Source organism: Crocodylus siamensis, chromosome 1 (genome assembly GCF_052110815.1).
Source record: "Crocodylus siamensis isolate JL-2025a chromosome 1, ASM5211081v1, whole genome shotgun sequence".
NCBI classification, from domain to species: domain Eukaryota; kingdom Metazoa; phylum Chordata; order Crocodylia; family Crocodylidae; genus Crocodylus; species Crocodylus siamensis.
In genome coordinates, this window is record NC_143395.1 from 171,178,653 (window position 1) to 171,197,844 (window position 19,192).

Sequence of the window (19,192 nt, forward strand, 5' to 3'; positions counted from 1 at the left end):
CCTCTCGTCCCCACAAACTCCCCCTTGCAGGGGTGGGTGGGCTAGCATTGGTCCAAGCTGTCAGCTCCAGCCAGCAGGGAGGTGTGCTCCAGCACTCACCGGCTTCTGGCCTGGGCCACATTCTAGGATCAAAAGCAAACGTCTGTTCACTTGCTTATCATTTCAATCTACATAGTTTAGAGTAACCTGTGAAGATTGAATACATTCAGCCTTGGGCTTTTTGACTGTCTGTACTTAGCCAAGGTGACATGTTGAGCAGACATTTGCCAGTGATCTGCTCAGCACTTTTATCGCTAACTTGGGAGAGGCACGGTTATATTAAGGACATGCAGGTCATATTCCACCTAGCTCAGTTACATCATGCTGAGGGTGTGGTTATGCAGATATGAGTAGTGAAATAAATGAAAATTTGCAATGGTACCTTTCTCAATCAAACTGAAAAAGGAGGCTTGTCCTTTGCATAAAATGCCTATGCCGTCTTTATCTTTATAAAGATCTTGAAAATGAGGTTGGGGAAAAGTTTTAGCTGGTGACTCCAGACTTTGCTGACAAATACAAACTTTGTTTTCAGACTCTTTAATAGCCCGATGAGGGTCATGCCTCAGATAAAATCCCAGATTCTGTCAATTCTTGTATTGGTATTGTGAAAGATTGATACTTTATTTAAAACTAGGAAAAATGTTATTGCTTGGAGTGATAAGAAAGGGTGATGTAACTTTCTATGGTGATGCCAGAACAAGAGAAAATAATTGTGACAACCAAGACTCCAAAGACTTAAATAATTGGGGAAAAAAGGGAATATAATCAATGTGTACACATTCTGTTCATAGACTTCAAGAAAACCTATGATAGCATACCCAGAGAATGTCTGTGGGCCATATTAGCTGAATTAGGGATTCCCAACAAACTAATTGAACTCATTAAAGTTTTCATGCATGAATCAAAAACAGAATTAGTGCCCATGAAAGAACCAGATTGAGAACGGGAGATAGTCTGTCCCTGATCCTATTCAACCTGGCACTGGAAAAGGTAATCCAGAGCATAAATAACATGAAGAGAGGAGTTCAACTGAATGGACAGCATAAAATCCTCACATATGTTGAATAGCTTTCATAAGTAAAAATATGGATGATAAATTCTGTACACCTAGCTAACAAATGAATCAAATAAAATTGGACTACAAGTGAACATGAGTAAAACCCAATGTCTGCTGTTAAATAGGACCTCGCATAACAATAAAAAACACAAATTCTATGCAAGTGACCCACTTCAAGTATTTAGGTTCTATCATAGCACAGGAGGAAATTAAAGGAAAAATGGAAGCAAGAGATTTGCATTGTACAAGCTCTTGTCATCCAAGCTCACTGCAAGGAAAACCAAGCTTCAAGTCTATAAAACCATAATCAGGCCATTATGGCAGACAAACCTTGGTTCTCTCACAAGCAAATAAGATAGTAATAGATTATTCTGAAATGAAGATTTTCTGGAAAATCTTTAATGCACAGTATGATTCCATAACACAAGAATGGTGCATAAGTAACAAAAATGAGTGATTGTACCAATTGTACAGAGGCCCAATCCTGACACAGGAAAGCGGAGCACAACAACTACAATAACTGGGCCACGTTGAAAAAATCAAAGTGATCCAGGCTCCAGAAAAGCCCTTGTTGAGGTACTGGAGGGGAGAAGGTCAAGATGAAGACGACTAGATGATGTAGTGTCAAACTTACAGAAATTAAACATGGATAACTGGAAGAAGGCATGCAATGACAGGAATGGATTAAGATAATGGAGGCAGCCGAGGGCTTCTAAGGCCTACAGTGCTAAATTATTATTATTATTATTATATTATTTGCAGTAGTGTTTGATTTTTCACCTGGGTCTCACTACTAACACAGCTTACACAACCCAGTGCAGCAATAAGCCTTGTTGGATCTCTCAGGTAACATATATACCTCATTCCTTTGATCATTACTACTGGGGAGACATTCAGACTGCTTCCAAAGGAGCATGACTGTCATACTGCAATCACAGCTCTGTTCTGGCTCATTCTTCTACCATTTAGCAATCAATACACAGCTGAATATGTTGGTTGTCAGTGGTTCTAGAACTATAGAGTTAAGGCCATGTGAGCTTATTTCCCTTTTTTTCTACATTTGAATTTGAAATACATTAACTCTCCATTTCCTGTTTTTAGGAAGTTTGAGTTTCATTTAACTTTAATGTTGTGGAAGGTCATAAATTACCATCAAGCAGATTTTAGTTCCACTTAATGAAGATTTGGCCATGAATTTACTGTTTTTTTTAATGGAAGAAAACTTTCCTTTGTAGGAGTGGTTATGCATGCATTTCTATTCAATGAATACTTTTACAGTTGAGATGTGAATGCGACTAGGTAGAGGTGAAGGATGCTCTGTGATTTGTAATGCTGCTCCACTGTCCTATGTGCTTATTCATTATGCAATTTGTATTATGGTCTGGTGTTGAAATGGTTAGGGGATGTATTTGCTAACAGGGCTGGTGAGAGAAACCATAGATATCAGTGTCTCCAAAATGCAACAGTTTTGCTACTTGATAGCTAGAGTTGCTTATGCATGAGAGGAAACTGTTGCATCTCTCTCTTTCTCTCTATCACCCCATCGAGCCATTGCCTGCAACAGATAGCTCTGTATTGCCATAGTTCCAGGTAACTCTCTGTTGCCCATTCCTTTTAACCAGGGGCATCAAAGTTATGGTCCACAGGCAAGCTCCTGCCCACGCAGCCCTATCATGCGGCCTGCGGATCTTGGATTGGACGCAAATGCTGCATTCAGCGCACATCAGCCCTGGTCACACATTTGCTGGTTTGGTGCACACTGCATGCGCACACAGAGCTGGTCTGGGACATGTGCTGCACTCAGTGTGCCAGGCTGGTCTCTGGGCCCAATCTAGCCCACAGACTGCCTCCATGTCACTCATGAAGCCCAGTGAATTTGGTATGCCTATTTTTAACCTTTAGCAATTTAGAAGCATGCACAAAGTTGTTTCTTGCTGTCTGACACTGCTTCTGCATACTCATAATATTAGTAGAAGCTTATCACATGGCTGCATGCTACTTTAGTTATGGGCCCCACTATACTGAACCAGACCCTACAAGCTCACCATACTCTGTCTGTCCCTGGCTTGATCAGTTCTCCCTGTGCCTTTAGCCTATCTAGTTAGCTCCCCTCCGCTTTTGCCACCTCCCTTTATGTTTGGCTTGTTCCAGCATCTCACAAGGGAATCATCCGCATTTTAATTTTGTATTAGTTTTCCAGAGGTTTTAAATTAAGTTTAACATTTGGATTTTCTTCAGGGCAAGCCTGGGCCCTAACTCATATGGGAAGGGACTTAGATCACAGCATTAGGTGGGTAGGGCCTTCTCAGGTTCCAGCACATGCAGAGAACAGAGAAGGAGGGGATCAAGCCTTCCCATGATGGCAAGGTGACAATGGATTTTGGACTCCATGGGCATGTATACTGGATGCCTGCTCCGATGCACGCCAATTAGCATGTGTCAGAGCAGACTCGATTGAGTCTGCATTATGTCTATTCAATGTCCCCATGCTTCAAAATGGTGGTGGGAGCACTTTAATTAAAGGTCATAGAGTAAGTTTTAGTTAAAGTACCCCTGCTGCCATTTTGAAGCATGGGATGCTGAATACATGTGACGCTGTGGGTGTTTTAATTAGAGGGCTTTCAGAGCAGCTCTAATTAAAGTGCCCCTCCCTCCACCCTGGAGCACATATATAGATGCCCCATGTGGTGGGGGCTCAACCACCATTAAAGGGACAGCAGCTGCAACATTCTAGCTGACACAGACCTGAAAGGGGCAGGGACCAACTCTGAAGCACATGGGCAACTGGTGCCACTTTAGTTAGAGACGCAAATGCGGCCATCCAGTGACCGAGGGCGGGGGGTGTTACGGAGCGCCCCCTACTGTGCCAAGTAGACGATCCAGCACCCTCTTTCTCGCCCACCACGTCTTGTTGTTATATGGTTTTAGAAGGGAGGCTGCCTCTTGTCGCCTTGGACATGGTGCTAGGATTGTCTGAGCTCCTACTCTGTACAGAGTGACCTGGTGCACCCCAGCCTTATGGGCTATGCGTGCCTCCAACGTCCCCTTTAGCACACCCCAAGCCTAGCAGATCTTCTGGACGTTATTCCGCCAATCTACTTTCCCTAGAGGCCTTCTCTAAGGGCCTCCGCCCGAATGTTCACTCTTACCGGGCTCTCTACTCTCAGAGTGCACCCTCTCCTGGGGCTTTTCTCAGAGTGCACCCTCTCCTGGGGCTTCTCTCTTACAGACAGGGCCCTACTGGGGCCTGCCTCCCATCTGTCCAGTGGTCACTCGCACTTGGGCCTGTGCCTAGCGCTTCCCACGGTCACTCACACTCGGGCCTGTGCCTAGCGCTTCCCGTGGTCACTCGCACTCGGGCCTCATCACCTGCACTTCTCACAGTTGGGGCTCAGGTGGCTGTAGCTGTGCCTGGCCCCTTGACCCACCGTCTGGGGTCTTACGCCCTGCTCGGGCTTCTCCCAATAGGGCTCAGGCGGCCGTAGCCTTACCTGGCCCCCTATTCCGTATGAGTATGCCCCTCTCTGGCACCTGACTATCGTGCCCTCGCTGGCACCAGGAAACCCCACCCCATTGGGACGCTCCTATGAGGCCTCCTTCCACCCCTTATAGCCTCACCCAGTCCTCCGGTTCAACAATAACACACTAGGGAAACATAAAGCCAAAAGCCAACCGGCTATCACTCAAAACAAACCCCCTGGCTAGAACAAAAATACTGTGACACCGTGGCTGACTTTCTAGGCCTCCCTGTCAGGGTTCTCTCCACCCCGTACCATGCTGCAGCCGGTCAGGCTGCTCTGCTCTGCTCTGCTCTGCTCTGCTCTGCCTTGCAGCAGAGCTGTTGTTCCTTAAGCTGCCAGAGGGGAACTGCCACCTAGGCTTCGGCCTGGGCTGTTTATAAAGGCCCAGCTCTGCCCCCTTCTGGTCACCTGACCAGTGCGGTTGCCCCAGCAACCGGCACCTCAGCTGCCCTGGAGATTGGCAGCTGCCCTTCTCCCTTCTTAGGAACAGGGCACCTGAGTGCCCCTGTGACAGGGGGTAGGTCTCCCCATGGCAAAACTCACTGACCAGGAAGTGGCTGCGGTGCTTCTGGAAGTGGCCGCAGCGCTACAGCTGGTGCTCACAGTGGGGGCACCTATGCTCCCACCTTCCTCCCCTGCCCATCGCCTAAGCGGCTGGTCAGGGGGTGCACCACGTGCGTGCACCCCTATGCACACCCTATGTGTCACTACTGCTGAAACATTATGCTCATATCTTTTAGTGGAGCTTTTCTTTTTGAGCACTGTGTTCTTCCATATTGTCTCTTCAAAGAGGTCCTGTATACTAGTAGGCGTAAATGTTTAATGATTGATACCCTTGGATCCATTCAGAACCATGGTTTGATTCCCCGAGTCCGCACAAAAATAATGGTAGAATTTGGTAACGTTCTGAATGATGGTTTTCTTTGTAGAATTTTTTTGCAAGGGTGATCTTTATCATGAGGATACCTCTGTCAAATGAGCACAAATCAGGGTTACTAACCCTAACCTGAACCTCCATGGGGCACACTAAATTTCAAGGCAGCCCAAATAAGCTTTGGGATTTTAGAGTTCTGAAAAAAGCAGGAAAGATCTTTTTTCAGAGAGGTAGAAGTGAACCATGCATCTCAATGCGAGGTTCTGGCTGAATGAAAACACCCTGTGGAGATAAATAAGTCCTGAAACAATAGCTCTGAATCAATGAATGGCTCCATTCATCTCACTTGATGTTCTCATCCCATCAGTTCTTGTATTCCTCTCATATATATCAAGCATTCTCAATTATTTTCAATTCCTAAGCCTAGTCTTACCACTGTGTGCTGGATGCATATTTCTGGCATGTTTGTTTTCAGCCTCCTAGAAAAAGGTGCAGGGTTTACTCAGATGCCAGCTTACATGGGAGATGGGAAGAGGGGCTCAGCTCCTTGGGGGACAGGAGGACAGAGAGAGGGGCTACATACCCCTAGAAGAATGTGGCTCCCCAGATTCTAGATAATGAAAGGGCCTTGAACACCTTCTCCAGAGGAAGAGGACCTTCCATACCCCAGCTCACTTGTGGGAGCAAGGAAAGCAGTTTAGACAGACCCAGAAAGACAGGGAACCTCCAGATCAGGAGGGAGGGTAGAGTGGAGGTTTCATACATCCCCAGGGGTGACCCCAGATCCTTGTGTACACACATAGTAGAGGAGAATGTGGGGCTAATAAAGGTCCATACTACTCTTTCCTCCAATTTAGGTTGCCAGGCACCCCCATATATCACCTCTGGGTGCTTTCCTCTTGCCTCCCTTAATTCTCATACCTGCTCTCAACCTGACCCTGCCAGGTCCTCTCCCACGCATCTTTATTTTTTCCTCCCCCTTAACCTGTCCAGCCTAGCACCTTCTGACTTATTTACTGTTCTCAGATTACAGTTATTACCCCTTCCCCCAAACCAGAAATTTTGATAAAGGCAGATTGTAGCAAGATGCCTTCCTTTCCCTCACCCCACTCCAGATTTCTGTTAAAAGTTAGATTCAAGCTGACACTGGTGGATGTAGGTCAGGTTCAAGGACTCCTGTATATTCCCCTGAGCTACTCAGCTCACGTGAAAACTGACAGACTTGAAAGCTTCTTATCTACCCAGTTCACACGTATTTAGTATAATCCATTGAGTTGATGAGCATTAAGCATTTGCCTATCCAAAGAATCCACTCCTACCTGAATATTGTTTTCAGTTTTGCTCCCCAAAAGGGATAGCAGGTGCCATGAACTACTTAAAGCAAATACTGGACATCTGAGAGTGTTTAGAGTAGTCTGAGCAGTGGTTTTATCTTTGATGTGTAAAATAAAGTTGGTAGAATCTAGCTAACATCAAGCTATTCTTCCTTTTTTTAGAGGGGTGGTAGGGGAAGAGGAGAGAGGAAGTATTGCACATGAAAGCCACTTGCTTAAATAAGCCTGAGTTTCAAACACAAAGCTGAACATATGCCTTCACTTACAGGGAACAAACCATATTTCAGGGAAATCCAAGTATACATATGAATTTTACAGCATTTAGAAGAGTCAGCCAGTTTATATGAGTATGGAAAATGGATTTTGGCTTCATGTAATTAATTTATTCTTCTTGATTGACCCAGCAATGCTGAAAACATTCTACAGAATTGATAGGCAAATTATTGAAACAATGAGAATCACTTTTATGGCTATAAATCGGGAGTAAGGAGTAAATAAGGATTAAAATCAACAGTTGTGAACCAAAGCGGGTGAAGGAAGTTTTACAAAATACACAGATTAGTCCTTCCTAATCATGCAACTTTATTTTTGAATAAATCCTGCAATCTGTAGTCCTGTCCCTCTCGGCATTTCTTCCCATCAAAGTAAATAGAAGCATTTTCCGAGTAAAAACTAAAGGATTTACCATTTTAAAATGATATGCTATTTTGTAAAAAGTATGCCTCAGTACTATTTTAAGAGAAATTTCACTTGACTAACATTGTCCTGTAGCTGTTTTCCTTTGAAATGTTCTATGCCTAATTTGTGAATAACTCACTATTGCTATTTTTCCATCCTACACAATTTTCTGTGATTTATTTTAATTAAACTTTTATATGCAGGCTCTGTGCTTAATATTTCTCTTAGTTTTTCTTCCCAGTGAGTAAAATACTGTTTGTATTACACAGACCTATTTTTTCTGTTTCCATTTAAAGTGATCTCCTCCCCACCTCATACCCCCGCCCTTGCCGCTAATGAGTGTATCATCTAAAAATAGATATGTTCATCATTCTATAATATTTTGTATCTTTCTAGATTGGAGGCCAGTGTAATTGTAAGAGACATGTGTCTGGCAGACAGTGCAATCAGTGCCAGGAAGGATTCTACAATCTACAACAGTCAGAACCTGATGGCTGCAGTCCCTGTAACTGTAATACCTCTGGGACAGTCAATGGAGATATTACCTGTCACCAAAATTCAGGCCAGTGCAAGTGCAAAGCAAATGTTATTGGTATGTGTATTGCAAGAGTTTGCAGCCATATTTCTTATTATCTGCTGGAAATAAAACACTTGATTTCTAAACTGAGAAGCAGAGTAAATTTCTTTTGCTGAAGGCAGATTAAAAAATTGAATCAAATTAACTGTCTAAAATTTATTAATTTAATAATTCTATCAAACTACAGCTTGAAGCTTAGTTTAATCAACCCTTTAGAAGTTTCTTTATGGTGTAGCTGCATTTGCTCACGTAGCTCTATACTAATAAGTCACCAAAATAATATAATTTGCTTACTGCATAGATGTTCCTTTTAGGAAATTAGCACTTTTTCAAAATGTTTTATACTTAATGAGTTCTAAGCAAATCATTTCCATGCTAGTTTTCTTAATAGACCAAAATAAATGGATTTTTTTCCTCAAAATATTCTGTGCTACAGGGTCCTTTGTGATAAATCTTTCCATTTTTTCTATTATATTTCTTTGAACTGTTCCTATGAAATGCAAAATAAGCCAACATAATTCCACAGATCATGTACATTGCTAGGGTTACTTATCAAGGGCCACATAATTTTAATTTTGTAATTCAATGCCAAGCTGATTATAATAAACTGCTACCTTCTGTGTTATTTATCATTTTTTTACAAGACGTGCTTTTTTGTTTGTTACTCCCACAGGTATTTTTCAGAAATTAGATTTGATTATAGCAATTTATTACTTCCAGCATATTTGAGGGGAGCCACAGCCACATAAGGACAAAATTTATCAAGCGCCCAAAATACACAGTGTATATAATACACTTTGAAATGTTGATGTATGGGAATATTATGCAAGGAGAATTTCCTGATAAAGTGAGCCCTGCATGGTAACTGTATACGTCTCAGATCATACATATGACTCAGACCATACACATAGCTCAAAAAACCCCACTTTTACCATTGCCTTATTATTTTAACCGTGGTCTGTGAGCTTTCTGAAAATAACCATGACTGTCTGCAGATACGAGAAATACTTTGAAATGTTGAAAGTATTTTAATTCCTTTTCACACAATTCCTGTTAATGTCTACCATACATTTAGACAAGGGAAATCTCATAGCCATAGGGCAAAAGTGAAAGCCCGAAAAGGTTGAATCACAAATATTTTCAAGCTATTGCTCTTTCTTCTTTAGTATGACTGGAATTTCCAAAACAAGCAAAGAAGAAATAGTAATACAAAAAAATGTTGCTCTCCTCTTCCCTGAAGGAGTGACTTCAGCTCCTGTTGCCTATGATGCAAAATAAAAGATGGTCAGCATACAGAAGGAGGTGCTCACTGCCTTGCAGATTAAAAACCAACCTTACCTTACCTGTTTTTTTCCATGTAAACAGTTAATACCTCTTAAAATTTAGTCAAATATGTGGTCAAACTGGAATTTTCAAACAATTCTAACTTGTGTTTGTATTTTGTATATTTGCATGTGGCCTGATTCTGAATTCCCAATATATCCAAAAGCTTCCACATTTTTTTTTCCTGGGATTTGAGGTATTCAAGGAATACAGGATCAGATCCTTTCTTTCTTATTCACTTACTTGTGCTTTAAAGTACTTCCATGCTATTGATGGGAATGCTTGGAATGATTTTTATTTCCATCAAGAAAGGTTTTATTTGACAAAAATTACGTATAAAATTCAATCCTGCAAACACTCTTGCACATACTCACCTATAATCATGTTCATTTATTTGATTTCAGTGGAACTACTAAGGCACTTAAAGTTAAGCAAGTGGTTAAAAGTTGATAGGAGAGGGTATTAAAACATTTCAGACTAGAGTCCCTTTTCCTGTTTTCATAAATTACTCAATATTTTTCTGCATATTATTGCAGCATGCAGATAAATGCAATTTACCAAAACTGTGCATTGACCTTTTACAAGGGAAAGCTACGTCTTGTAGACATGTACTGATTTTTTTTTAAGCTTGGTTTACAAGTAACCTCCATCTATTGTCCTTTTATCTATTTAAACAAATGTGATAACAGGAAATGCAACTGCATACCACAGTGTTATGGAATGTGAACTGTTAGAGTTAACACAACTGTTAAATCTTACTAATGATTCTATCACCAGTAAAATACATTAGCACCAATAATTTTATTAAAGTAGGTCATTCATCTAGAATAAAAAGGTAGAAGAATGTGAATTAAATGCCAAGTGTGCTAACTCCCCTGTACTTGTTAACATTGAATGTGATGCCCTGTAGGCCTTCCTCAGTATCGTTAGGAATAGATTACCTGTCAGGAATATGTATGGCATATTCAAATAAGCACTGCGCATATTTTTAAAACTGATATGATATGAATCCATGTAGACCAATTTTAATAGTTCAAAATGAGTCATAATTCTTGTTAACAATACAGTTATTTTTAAAATTTGCAGCAATAGTGGTCCTTTTTTATTTTCCTTATTGAAATTAAATGATATGCCTTAGGTGAGTCATTCATCACTGTTAACGGAACTTGCCTTCTGTTGGAGTGCTTGAGTTTTTATCCATATATATAATGCATTTCCTACAATTTCAGGAGATGCTTTTCTACATATGAGTTTCTAAATGTATTTTTGTATGTTTATGTATTTGTTAAAGGATGGAAATGCTTTGTTAGAACACAGGATTTTTTTTTCTTTTACTGGATGCAACCATTAAACAATGGCTTCACAGTGAGAGATTTTCCCATTGCAAGGGAAAATACATACAAGTGATTTAGCATTTCTCGCATAATCAAGTTTATTTTCTTCTGATGTACGTTTAATAAACTAAAACTCACATGCAACCCCTGAGGCAGGATAAAACAATGACTTTGAAAACAAAGCTAACAGATGTACAGTATCCAGAATTAAGAAAACAGTTTATTTTTTAATGAACTGTAGGAGTCAACCAACTTGGAAAGAAGTATTATTTCATTTTGGATAATGGAAATAATTTTCTGTATTCAATAAAGGCCAATAATAATTTAATAAAAATGAAATAAATATTAAAATTAAAGTGTGATGTTAAGTAAAACTCATTTATTGTCATTAGTCCTGTTTACAATGTCCATGAGTGTGTTTATATGTATTTCTTATGAAAAATGCATTAACACTCCAGCACGTCTTCTTTTCATTCAGTTTCTATTGCACCTCTTGTAGTTAGGGAGAAAGTCTGTGTAACAAGTGGGCACATAAAACACAGAAGTATTTTTAAGTTTTGAAAACTTTTGCTCATCTATTTTAAAAGCCACATTTAAAAGCCCTCCGTCCCCACACACATTGTTTCTGGACACAAATATAAAAAAGAAATAACTGTTATATTAGTTACCATTGTTTGTGTTGACGTTGTATCTCCTTGTGGGTCCTGTTAAGTATTGTGGTGAGCAAAGACTTCAGCACTTTTAAAAATATATGGTGTATATCAAATTTGTTTCTTCCTCTTTTTTTATTAATAACTTTTCTCTTGTCAGGTCTCAAGTGTGATCATTGTAATTTTGGATTTAAAACTCTCAGAAATGTCAATGAAGATGGATGTGAGCCCTGTCAGTGCAACATCAATGGCTCAGTGAACCAATTTTGCATCCCTTTTACTGGACAATGCAAATGTAAAGGTGAAGTAAAGGGACTTCAGTGTGACACCTGCATGGACAACTTCTATGGACTGGATGCTACTGGCTGTAAGGCTTGCGAGTGTAACGTCTCAGGGTCACTTTCTGGAACTGTGTGCAATGCTAAAACAGGGCAATGTGTATGTAAACCTTATGTTGGCGGAAGGCAATGTAGTGAATGCTTAGATGGGTACTACGAAGTACAGCAAAATAATTCCTTCTTCTGTCTACCATGTAACTGTGATAAGGCAGGTACAATAAATGGAACTCTGCTCTGTGACAAATCAACAGGACAATGTCCTTGCAAAGCTGGTGCAACTGACCGTCAGTGCAATCTGTGTGTGTCTCATATGTACAATCTCACTATTAGCAACCCTCTCGGCTGCCAGATTTGTGATTGTGACCCCTTGGGGACGTTAGCAGGAACAGTTTGTGACCAGATTAGTGGACGATGTGTATGCCTCCCTAATCGTCAAGGAAGAAGTTGTAATCAGTGCAAGCCAGGTAAGAAAAGCTGAATAAAAGGTTTGTTATAGTATGTTGTATTAAAAACAACAAGTGTATGACTTCTTCCTTTATTATATTTAGTCATTGACCTTATATTTTTTGATATGAGGCACCAGGGCCTAGGGCCTGATGTACCTCTTACTTAAAGCTTGATTTCCTGCAAAAGTACATGTCCTCTGTTACTGTTGATTTGACAGGTATGAGTAGCGAAAAAGTCTCTTGCACAGTGATAGATATTTAGCCCACCGAGAGCCAGAAATTGTAATTATTTGATATTTATAGTATTATAGTAGTGGCCAGAGGTCAATTTTACATTTGGCTCTGTACTGATATTGAAAAAATATGAGTTTATAGCCAATAAAGTATAATTATATCTGGTTTGAAAAAAGGGCAAAAATAATCAAATACATATGTTGCTATGCATATGCGTACTTTTAAATTATTGGTATTAAAATAAACGACAACTATCTCCATCTGCTAGTAAGCACAGCCATAATAAATTTCTGCCATACTAATAAGAAAATAACTAATGGGGAGTCCTGAGGAGAGATTTCAACAGTGGTCTCCTCACAGACTAGTTCAGGAAAGTTGCTCCTTATCTAAGGGTCAGCATGGAGAAAGGTGCAGAGAAGCTTGTATGAACAGTTGACAAATGGGCTGCCAAAGCTGGCAAAAACTTGTTTTAAGTACCCTTGTTTGCACCAACGTGTTGGAAGTATGCTAGTTTCCGAGAGGGCTTAGCATGTTTTGGCCCTGGAAATAACTGAAATCATAGTTAGTATATTGCAATGCTTTGAAACAATTCAAAATTTCATACTACATTAATGTAAATAGCCTTTAACAACTCATTACAGGTGGATGGGACTGTAGTTTTATTTTGTGTTTTTGTGATTTAGAAAAGAGTTGCATATAGTGAAAGCACATTTATTATTAATCTAACCTTAGTATGAGTGCTAAAAGGGTAGATTTAGTTTTACTTAAATTTGTAGGCAATCTGTTAAAGCAGCAGTGCACATTAGGAGGTGCATTAGAGCCCTATTGGTTTTAATATGTCATCTGATTACTTGAAGAGAGGTTAAAAATGCTGCTTAACCTCCATTAAGTATTTTTAATAAAAAAAAATCATTTAAATTATTTTAGGTACATATACTAATAAATATGGCATCACTGTGTTTTTCTTAGTCCCTTCTCCAGTGCTATCTGACCTGCTGACATTCAACTGCAGGCACTTTAATCAGAGTGGGCAGAGGAATGATGTCAAGGCTTCCTGAGCTAGTGACCCACCCTTGTCCTTGAAAAATAAAGGCAGGGGTTTATGCACATCCATAATGGTTTAAAATGTTTAATTGATAGTGTGTGGAAAAACTTCCATGGCACTGAGAGGGATATTTCACAAACTGGCCTGGTTAAAAAAATATTTCTTGTAATTATCAGTTTTCTTGGTGGGCTAATAAATGCATGCACATGAGAGTGCATATAGCACTGAGCCTAATGCTTTAGAAATGAGTTCAACTGCATAATATTGTAATGGCCTGATCCTGCTCTTGTTGAAAATAGTACAGTGTAATAGTTTTGTGTTGATTTTATTGTGATCTGGTTTGGAATATGAGAATGCCTGTCTCTTCATTAGCAGATCTCAATGCTTTTCATGAGGGTCAGTATCATTAGCCCCATTCTACAGCATGGAAAATTAAGTACAAAGATGTGAAGTGTCTTGCCCAGTATAAACCAGCAAGCCAGTGGTAGAGATAGGAATAGAACCCAAGTCTCCTTAGTACCAGTTCAGTGCACAGTATTGCATACTAGATGTTGGTAGCAGAACACATGTAAAGACATAGGGAATTACAAGGGTAAGTAATAGTAAAAGATTTTTGAGATCTTGTCCCAGATCATCAAAAGTTTTAAGTATAGGGACTTTTGACATAGGGAATAATATAGAGAGAAAGGTAAAAATGCAGAAAGGAATAAATGTCACTAGATGAAAGCAACATTTTGGATGATTGAATTTAACCTTGCACTTTATAGAGACTGTTAAAAATAACAGAGAGGCCCAAATTTGCTATGAAGACAGTGTATTTGTTCTGATTTTAAGCATTGTAACAAAGAGTAATATAATCGTAATAATACCTAACTGTAAACATTATGCATTGTTTTAAAAAGAGACATTTTCACAAACCGATCGGATAATAATACTGGTATTAAGATAAGGAACTATGGAACAGTTTAATTGGTTTTAAATTCTCTAACCATGTCCTTTGGCTTTGCCTCAGGCCAAAGATAACAAAATGCACTGCAAGCATATCAGTAGCCATCACAACCTAATTAAAATCACATAATTAATTAGGTAAAAATGGCAACCTTATAAAGACATTAAGGTAGGTTAGATTGATGGAACAGCACACCTATTTTTTCTGTGTCCTGATTGAAACTACTGCCTAGTTTATAGCATAAACTCAAGTTGCGTACACATCTTCATTTCTCAGTTCCTTTATTTAAAATAACTTCTAATGAAAGGGACTGAGGTTACTTTCGAAAGGGGAGAGACTTGTATTGAAACTAATCTCTTGGTGCATTTTGTTGTGATTCTAAATTCAGGAAAAGGTCAGTGCATCATCATGCTGTCCTGTTTACGGGTAGGGAAAGAAAAAGTACAATGCCAGAAAAAAATTGGAGAGCTTGGGAAGGAATGTAACTGTCAGAGATTTTTATTTTCTCTGGAGCATTGAGCATTTTGATCACCTCCTACGATCAGGGGGCCACATCACATAGGATCAGTACTGAAGAAAAGAATAACTTGAGGGAACCTCAGTCCTCTTTCTGGTTTGTTGCTCATTTGTTTAAAAAATACAAAGTTTTCTTCTACAATTTTTTTATGTGAGAGGCAAAGATTTCTTAGGGTGGTAAGTTATCACCCTAAGAAATCCTTGACTCTCATAATTCCTGGAGCATTGCAGCTACAACATCACTCTAGCACTACCATCATTTTCTTAAACATCTAAACAGGACTTGGATGGAGTTTAGCTGTCTAAGTTCAAAAGACTCTTTCAAATTGGTCCTGATCCAGTAGGCATAAATATCATCAGTGGCCTGAATTCAGAAAGCACCACTATACTGTAGCGTGCTGTAGTGTTCTCTCGGAGTCTATACTAGGGCTTCTATACTTGCTCAGAAGTGATTCTGGTGGATTGCCTAATTAGCTAACTTCAGCCTAGGCTCTGTTGTAATTTAAATTAGTGCTGAAATGTGCTTAAGCTTTGTTAAAGTCCCTGGAGAGGCCCTACTCAGTAGCCAGGTTGTGCAGATCACTGTTAACTGATATCAAGGACTTCAAATTCAGTTCAAAAGTAGTGGTGGCACCCTATCCTTTCCTCAGTTGCCTACAGCTGAAAGCACCCAACTAGGGTAGGAGATCTGGCTCGATAGGCTCTCCTTACCCTCAGGGGATTCAAACCCATGGCTCTGATCTCACAAGAGCATGTCTTAATTGCCAGTGTATAGAAGAAGTGATATGAGGGTTTTCTTCACCCTTTCTGTTAGAGCTAGGCTACTGTACATCCACAACCACAAGAGTCAGGGGCCAGAAGAGAGGGAAACAAGGGGGACTATCAGGCATACAGACTAGTGATAATGCCATACCCCTGGGAGGAGGAGGTCTTGAATTCTTCTCTCTCATCTCTGCTTCTGCCACTATTTTTGCATTTTACAATAAGACAATCATTGCTTAAGAAATAGAAATAACCCTTGCCTCAGAAAGTGGTGCTTGAAATTAGTGCAGTGTATAAATGGGGTACCCAAAAGGCTCTCAGACCTCCTGTATGAGAGATAGGGTTAAACTTGTTTCCCATCTCCCTGTTATGCTCTTGTCGTGGTGGTGTTCATTGTGCTCGAGAGTAACATTGCTGGGAAATGGCCTCCTCTATTTATGTGCAGGACAGGTACTATGCTGCTCAAGCAACTGCAGTATGAGCTAATACATGCTGCCTCACTAATAACTTCAAAGCTATTCAGTCTCTGTGGTGGCTCTGTTCTGGGCCTCTCTGGAATAAAGTGCCAACTATGTGGTTGTTTTTATGATGCGGATATATGTTAACTGGAGACGGATATCACTTCACTGTCCACTTGAGATTTATCTCACTGAGGACCAGAGGCTAAACTTGAACAAAGATTTGAGCTCTAAAATTATAATGTTTTCAATGTGTTTAGTTCTTCTGCTATTTGGATATGAGCTCACAGCATAATACTAGTGTGGAAAAAAAAGCAATACCACCCTGGGGTGTATACATAAAAGCATAAGATAATCAAAATTATAATGCCTTGGTATGTTACAATGCAATTTAGGGCCCTTTCATTATAAAGCAACACACTGGGAAGTTAAAGAAAGTTCATGGAGTGCTGAAAAAGATTCAGCAACTAAAGAATACTTATTTATATACTGAAGGAGGAAAGGTGACTAATGGGTCTATGAGAATGCTGCAGAAGTATTTGAGAAGAGAATTTGGAAATGCATCTCTCTGAGTCATACCCCAAGGAATAAGAGCAAAACAGTTGGCAGAGGGGAGTCCCCTCACACCCAGTAACTTTATTTAAAAACTGGTATTATTTAACATAATTATTAATGGTTTGGAGTGGGTGAACAGTATAGGGATGCAATTTCTAAGGATTAGAGAACACATAGCTAGGGTCAGACATTACAGTTAAGTGGGTTTCAGTGATCAAAAACTGGCTTAAACCTGTAACAGAACAGATGCCCAGTGCACATAAAACAGTCTGAAAATGGATGAAACCAGTTTGAGATAAACCTGTTTTAAATCAGGCTTAACTGATTTGGGTCAAACTGGTTTATGCAATATCTGTCCCAGACCCCTTCCTGGTTTAAGTTAAACCAGAGACCCCCAGCAACCCGGCATGCTCTCGGGGCTGGGTGGAGCTCTGCACCACAGCAAGGCTGGCCCCTCCCCTCTGCTTCCTGGCCAGAGCTCTGGCAGACTTGCAAGCACAGCAGGGTCTGTTGGCTTCCCCATGGCCCTCTCCTCCCGCCCCCTCACCACTCGCTGCTTAAGCAGGGATTCCTTCCTCCTCTCTGCCACAGCAGGAACCATAGCCAGAATGTGGTATGCTAGCTAATGCTGTGTAAGACTCCAGCAGATACTGCAAACACAGTATGGTCTGTCTCGCCTCCCCCTGCCCTACTCCCAACCTCGCTGCCCAAGCAGGAAATTCCTCCCCTCCCTCCTTCCCATCTCACACAACAGGGATCCTTTCCCCAGTGGCCCTAGGCATGCAGTATGATAGCTAATGCCAGAGGTGTCTGTGTGTGTGTCTCTCACCAATTTCACTGGGCAGGCAGACAGAACAGCTACTGCTTAGGGCCATTTGGAGCTAATCAACAGGTCAGCCCTGGTAAGCTGTTTAAGAGGTTTGAAGTAATGAAGAGAGGCCTTTGTTTTGCTAATCATGTGATAAAGACTATTATCATTATCATTCCTCAGGTGGCTTGCTTGCCTGTCAGTTTGTCACAGACAGTATGATGAAGCAGGGATTGCACTTCTCCTCCCCCACACCTCAGAGTGCTAGCCTGGGGCTGGGGGTTGGCAACACTCTCGCACCTTTAGCAACCAGCAGAGAACACCCTGGGACAGTGCAGGCAGACCTCCCTAATGAAAGAGTCCTGCCAGGGCCTGGCCACGCCCCCCTCAGCTCAGCTCCCCATGGAAGGGAATGGAGGGTTGCTCTAGTATCCCCCTGACTTCTAGCCTGAGCCACTGCAGGCATGTGCTTGAATTTCCTCAGTCTAGAGAGAATGTCCAGTTTCAAACCAGTTCAGCCTAGCCAGGTTAGGCTAAGCTGCAAAGATTGAATCAATTCAAGCTCAGGCTTTTTTAATGTCTGTCCCTAGCCTAAGAAAACTCCATGGAAACATTTTTAAGCCAGGTGAAGGGGCAACACAGTTGCTCACGTTTATTGTTGACAAATGCCAAGCAATGCACATAACAGTTATAGTTGGGACCATTTGCGTATATTGTTAGATTCTAAATTTAAATGTTACCACTGGGGAGTGACGCTTAACTGAGAATCTCTGTTAAATGCAAATGGGAGGGTTAAAATAAAAGAAAAAGATAAAATTATATTAGAAAATGTAAGGAAGGGGATATGAAGCAATACTAACAAATATGTAATTATATAAACCAAATTTCCCTGGAGCTCTACATTCAGTTCTGGTCCATGACAAAAAAGATTCACTATGAATGGAGGCATTTTGGAGATCAGTTAAAAAATATAGAGATATGACCAGATACCTATATGAGGAGATATTGCAAAGAGGGAGGAAACACAAAGATATATCAAATCATGAATGATGTAGAAAAGATAAACTGAATGTTCTTTTTGTACTTTCCAAGAATAACAGGATGGGAATCGAAAGTGAAAGGCAACCTTTAAAAAAAGTTAAAAGGAAATAACCTTTTAATATGAAAAATAATGAACTGCTTGAACTCTTTGCTGCAAGACATATTGGAGGTACAAAGCTTAGTAGAAGTGAAAGGAACAAATACTTATACTTCTGCACTAATGCATTAGGTAGGATAGTTATTTTCAGTCTGTAAGCCAACCACTCAGACATTTTGGAAGCAAACTTCTTTAATGAGGAAATAGTTGTTTCTTTCATCTTTGCAAGATGCATTTGGTACTGGCCATTAGCAGAGGCAATATTCTAGAGTAGATGGACCAAAGTGTGCTATTGCATGATCTTCCTTACGTTTGCAATGCCTGCATTGTTTTCATTAGTGCCTCTCATGTCCTGTTCCTGATATAGGAGCAGAGAGGTCATTAGCCATATTAGCCTGAATTCAGGCAGAAGGAAGTGCAAGGTGGCACCTTATAGAGAATACATGATTAGGCTCTAAGGTCTACTTAGTTTCTAAGTGTACACGCAGACATTAGATTTAGATTAATAGATTCATAGATTGTGGAATTGAGCCTGAAGCGGCCTTCCAGGAGTTTG

General features: G+C 40.4%; 1 protein-coding gene across 1 annotated transcript in view; it reads left to right on the forward strand.

The window, feature by feature from the left end:
* Positions 1–19,192, forward strand: part of USH2A (usherin) — a 653,616-nt gene that overhangs the window by 87,944 nt on the left and 546,480 nt on the right. Inside the window, exons 11-12 of the mRNA XM_090031530.1 lie at positions 7,900–8,095; positions 11,548–12,189. Coding sequence (XP_089887656.1) covers positions 7,900–8,095; positions 11,548–12,189 — 838 coding nt within the window. The remainder of the gene's footprint in view (positions 1–7,899; positions 8,096–11,547; positions 12,190–19,192) is intronic.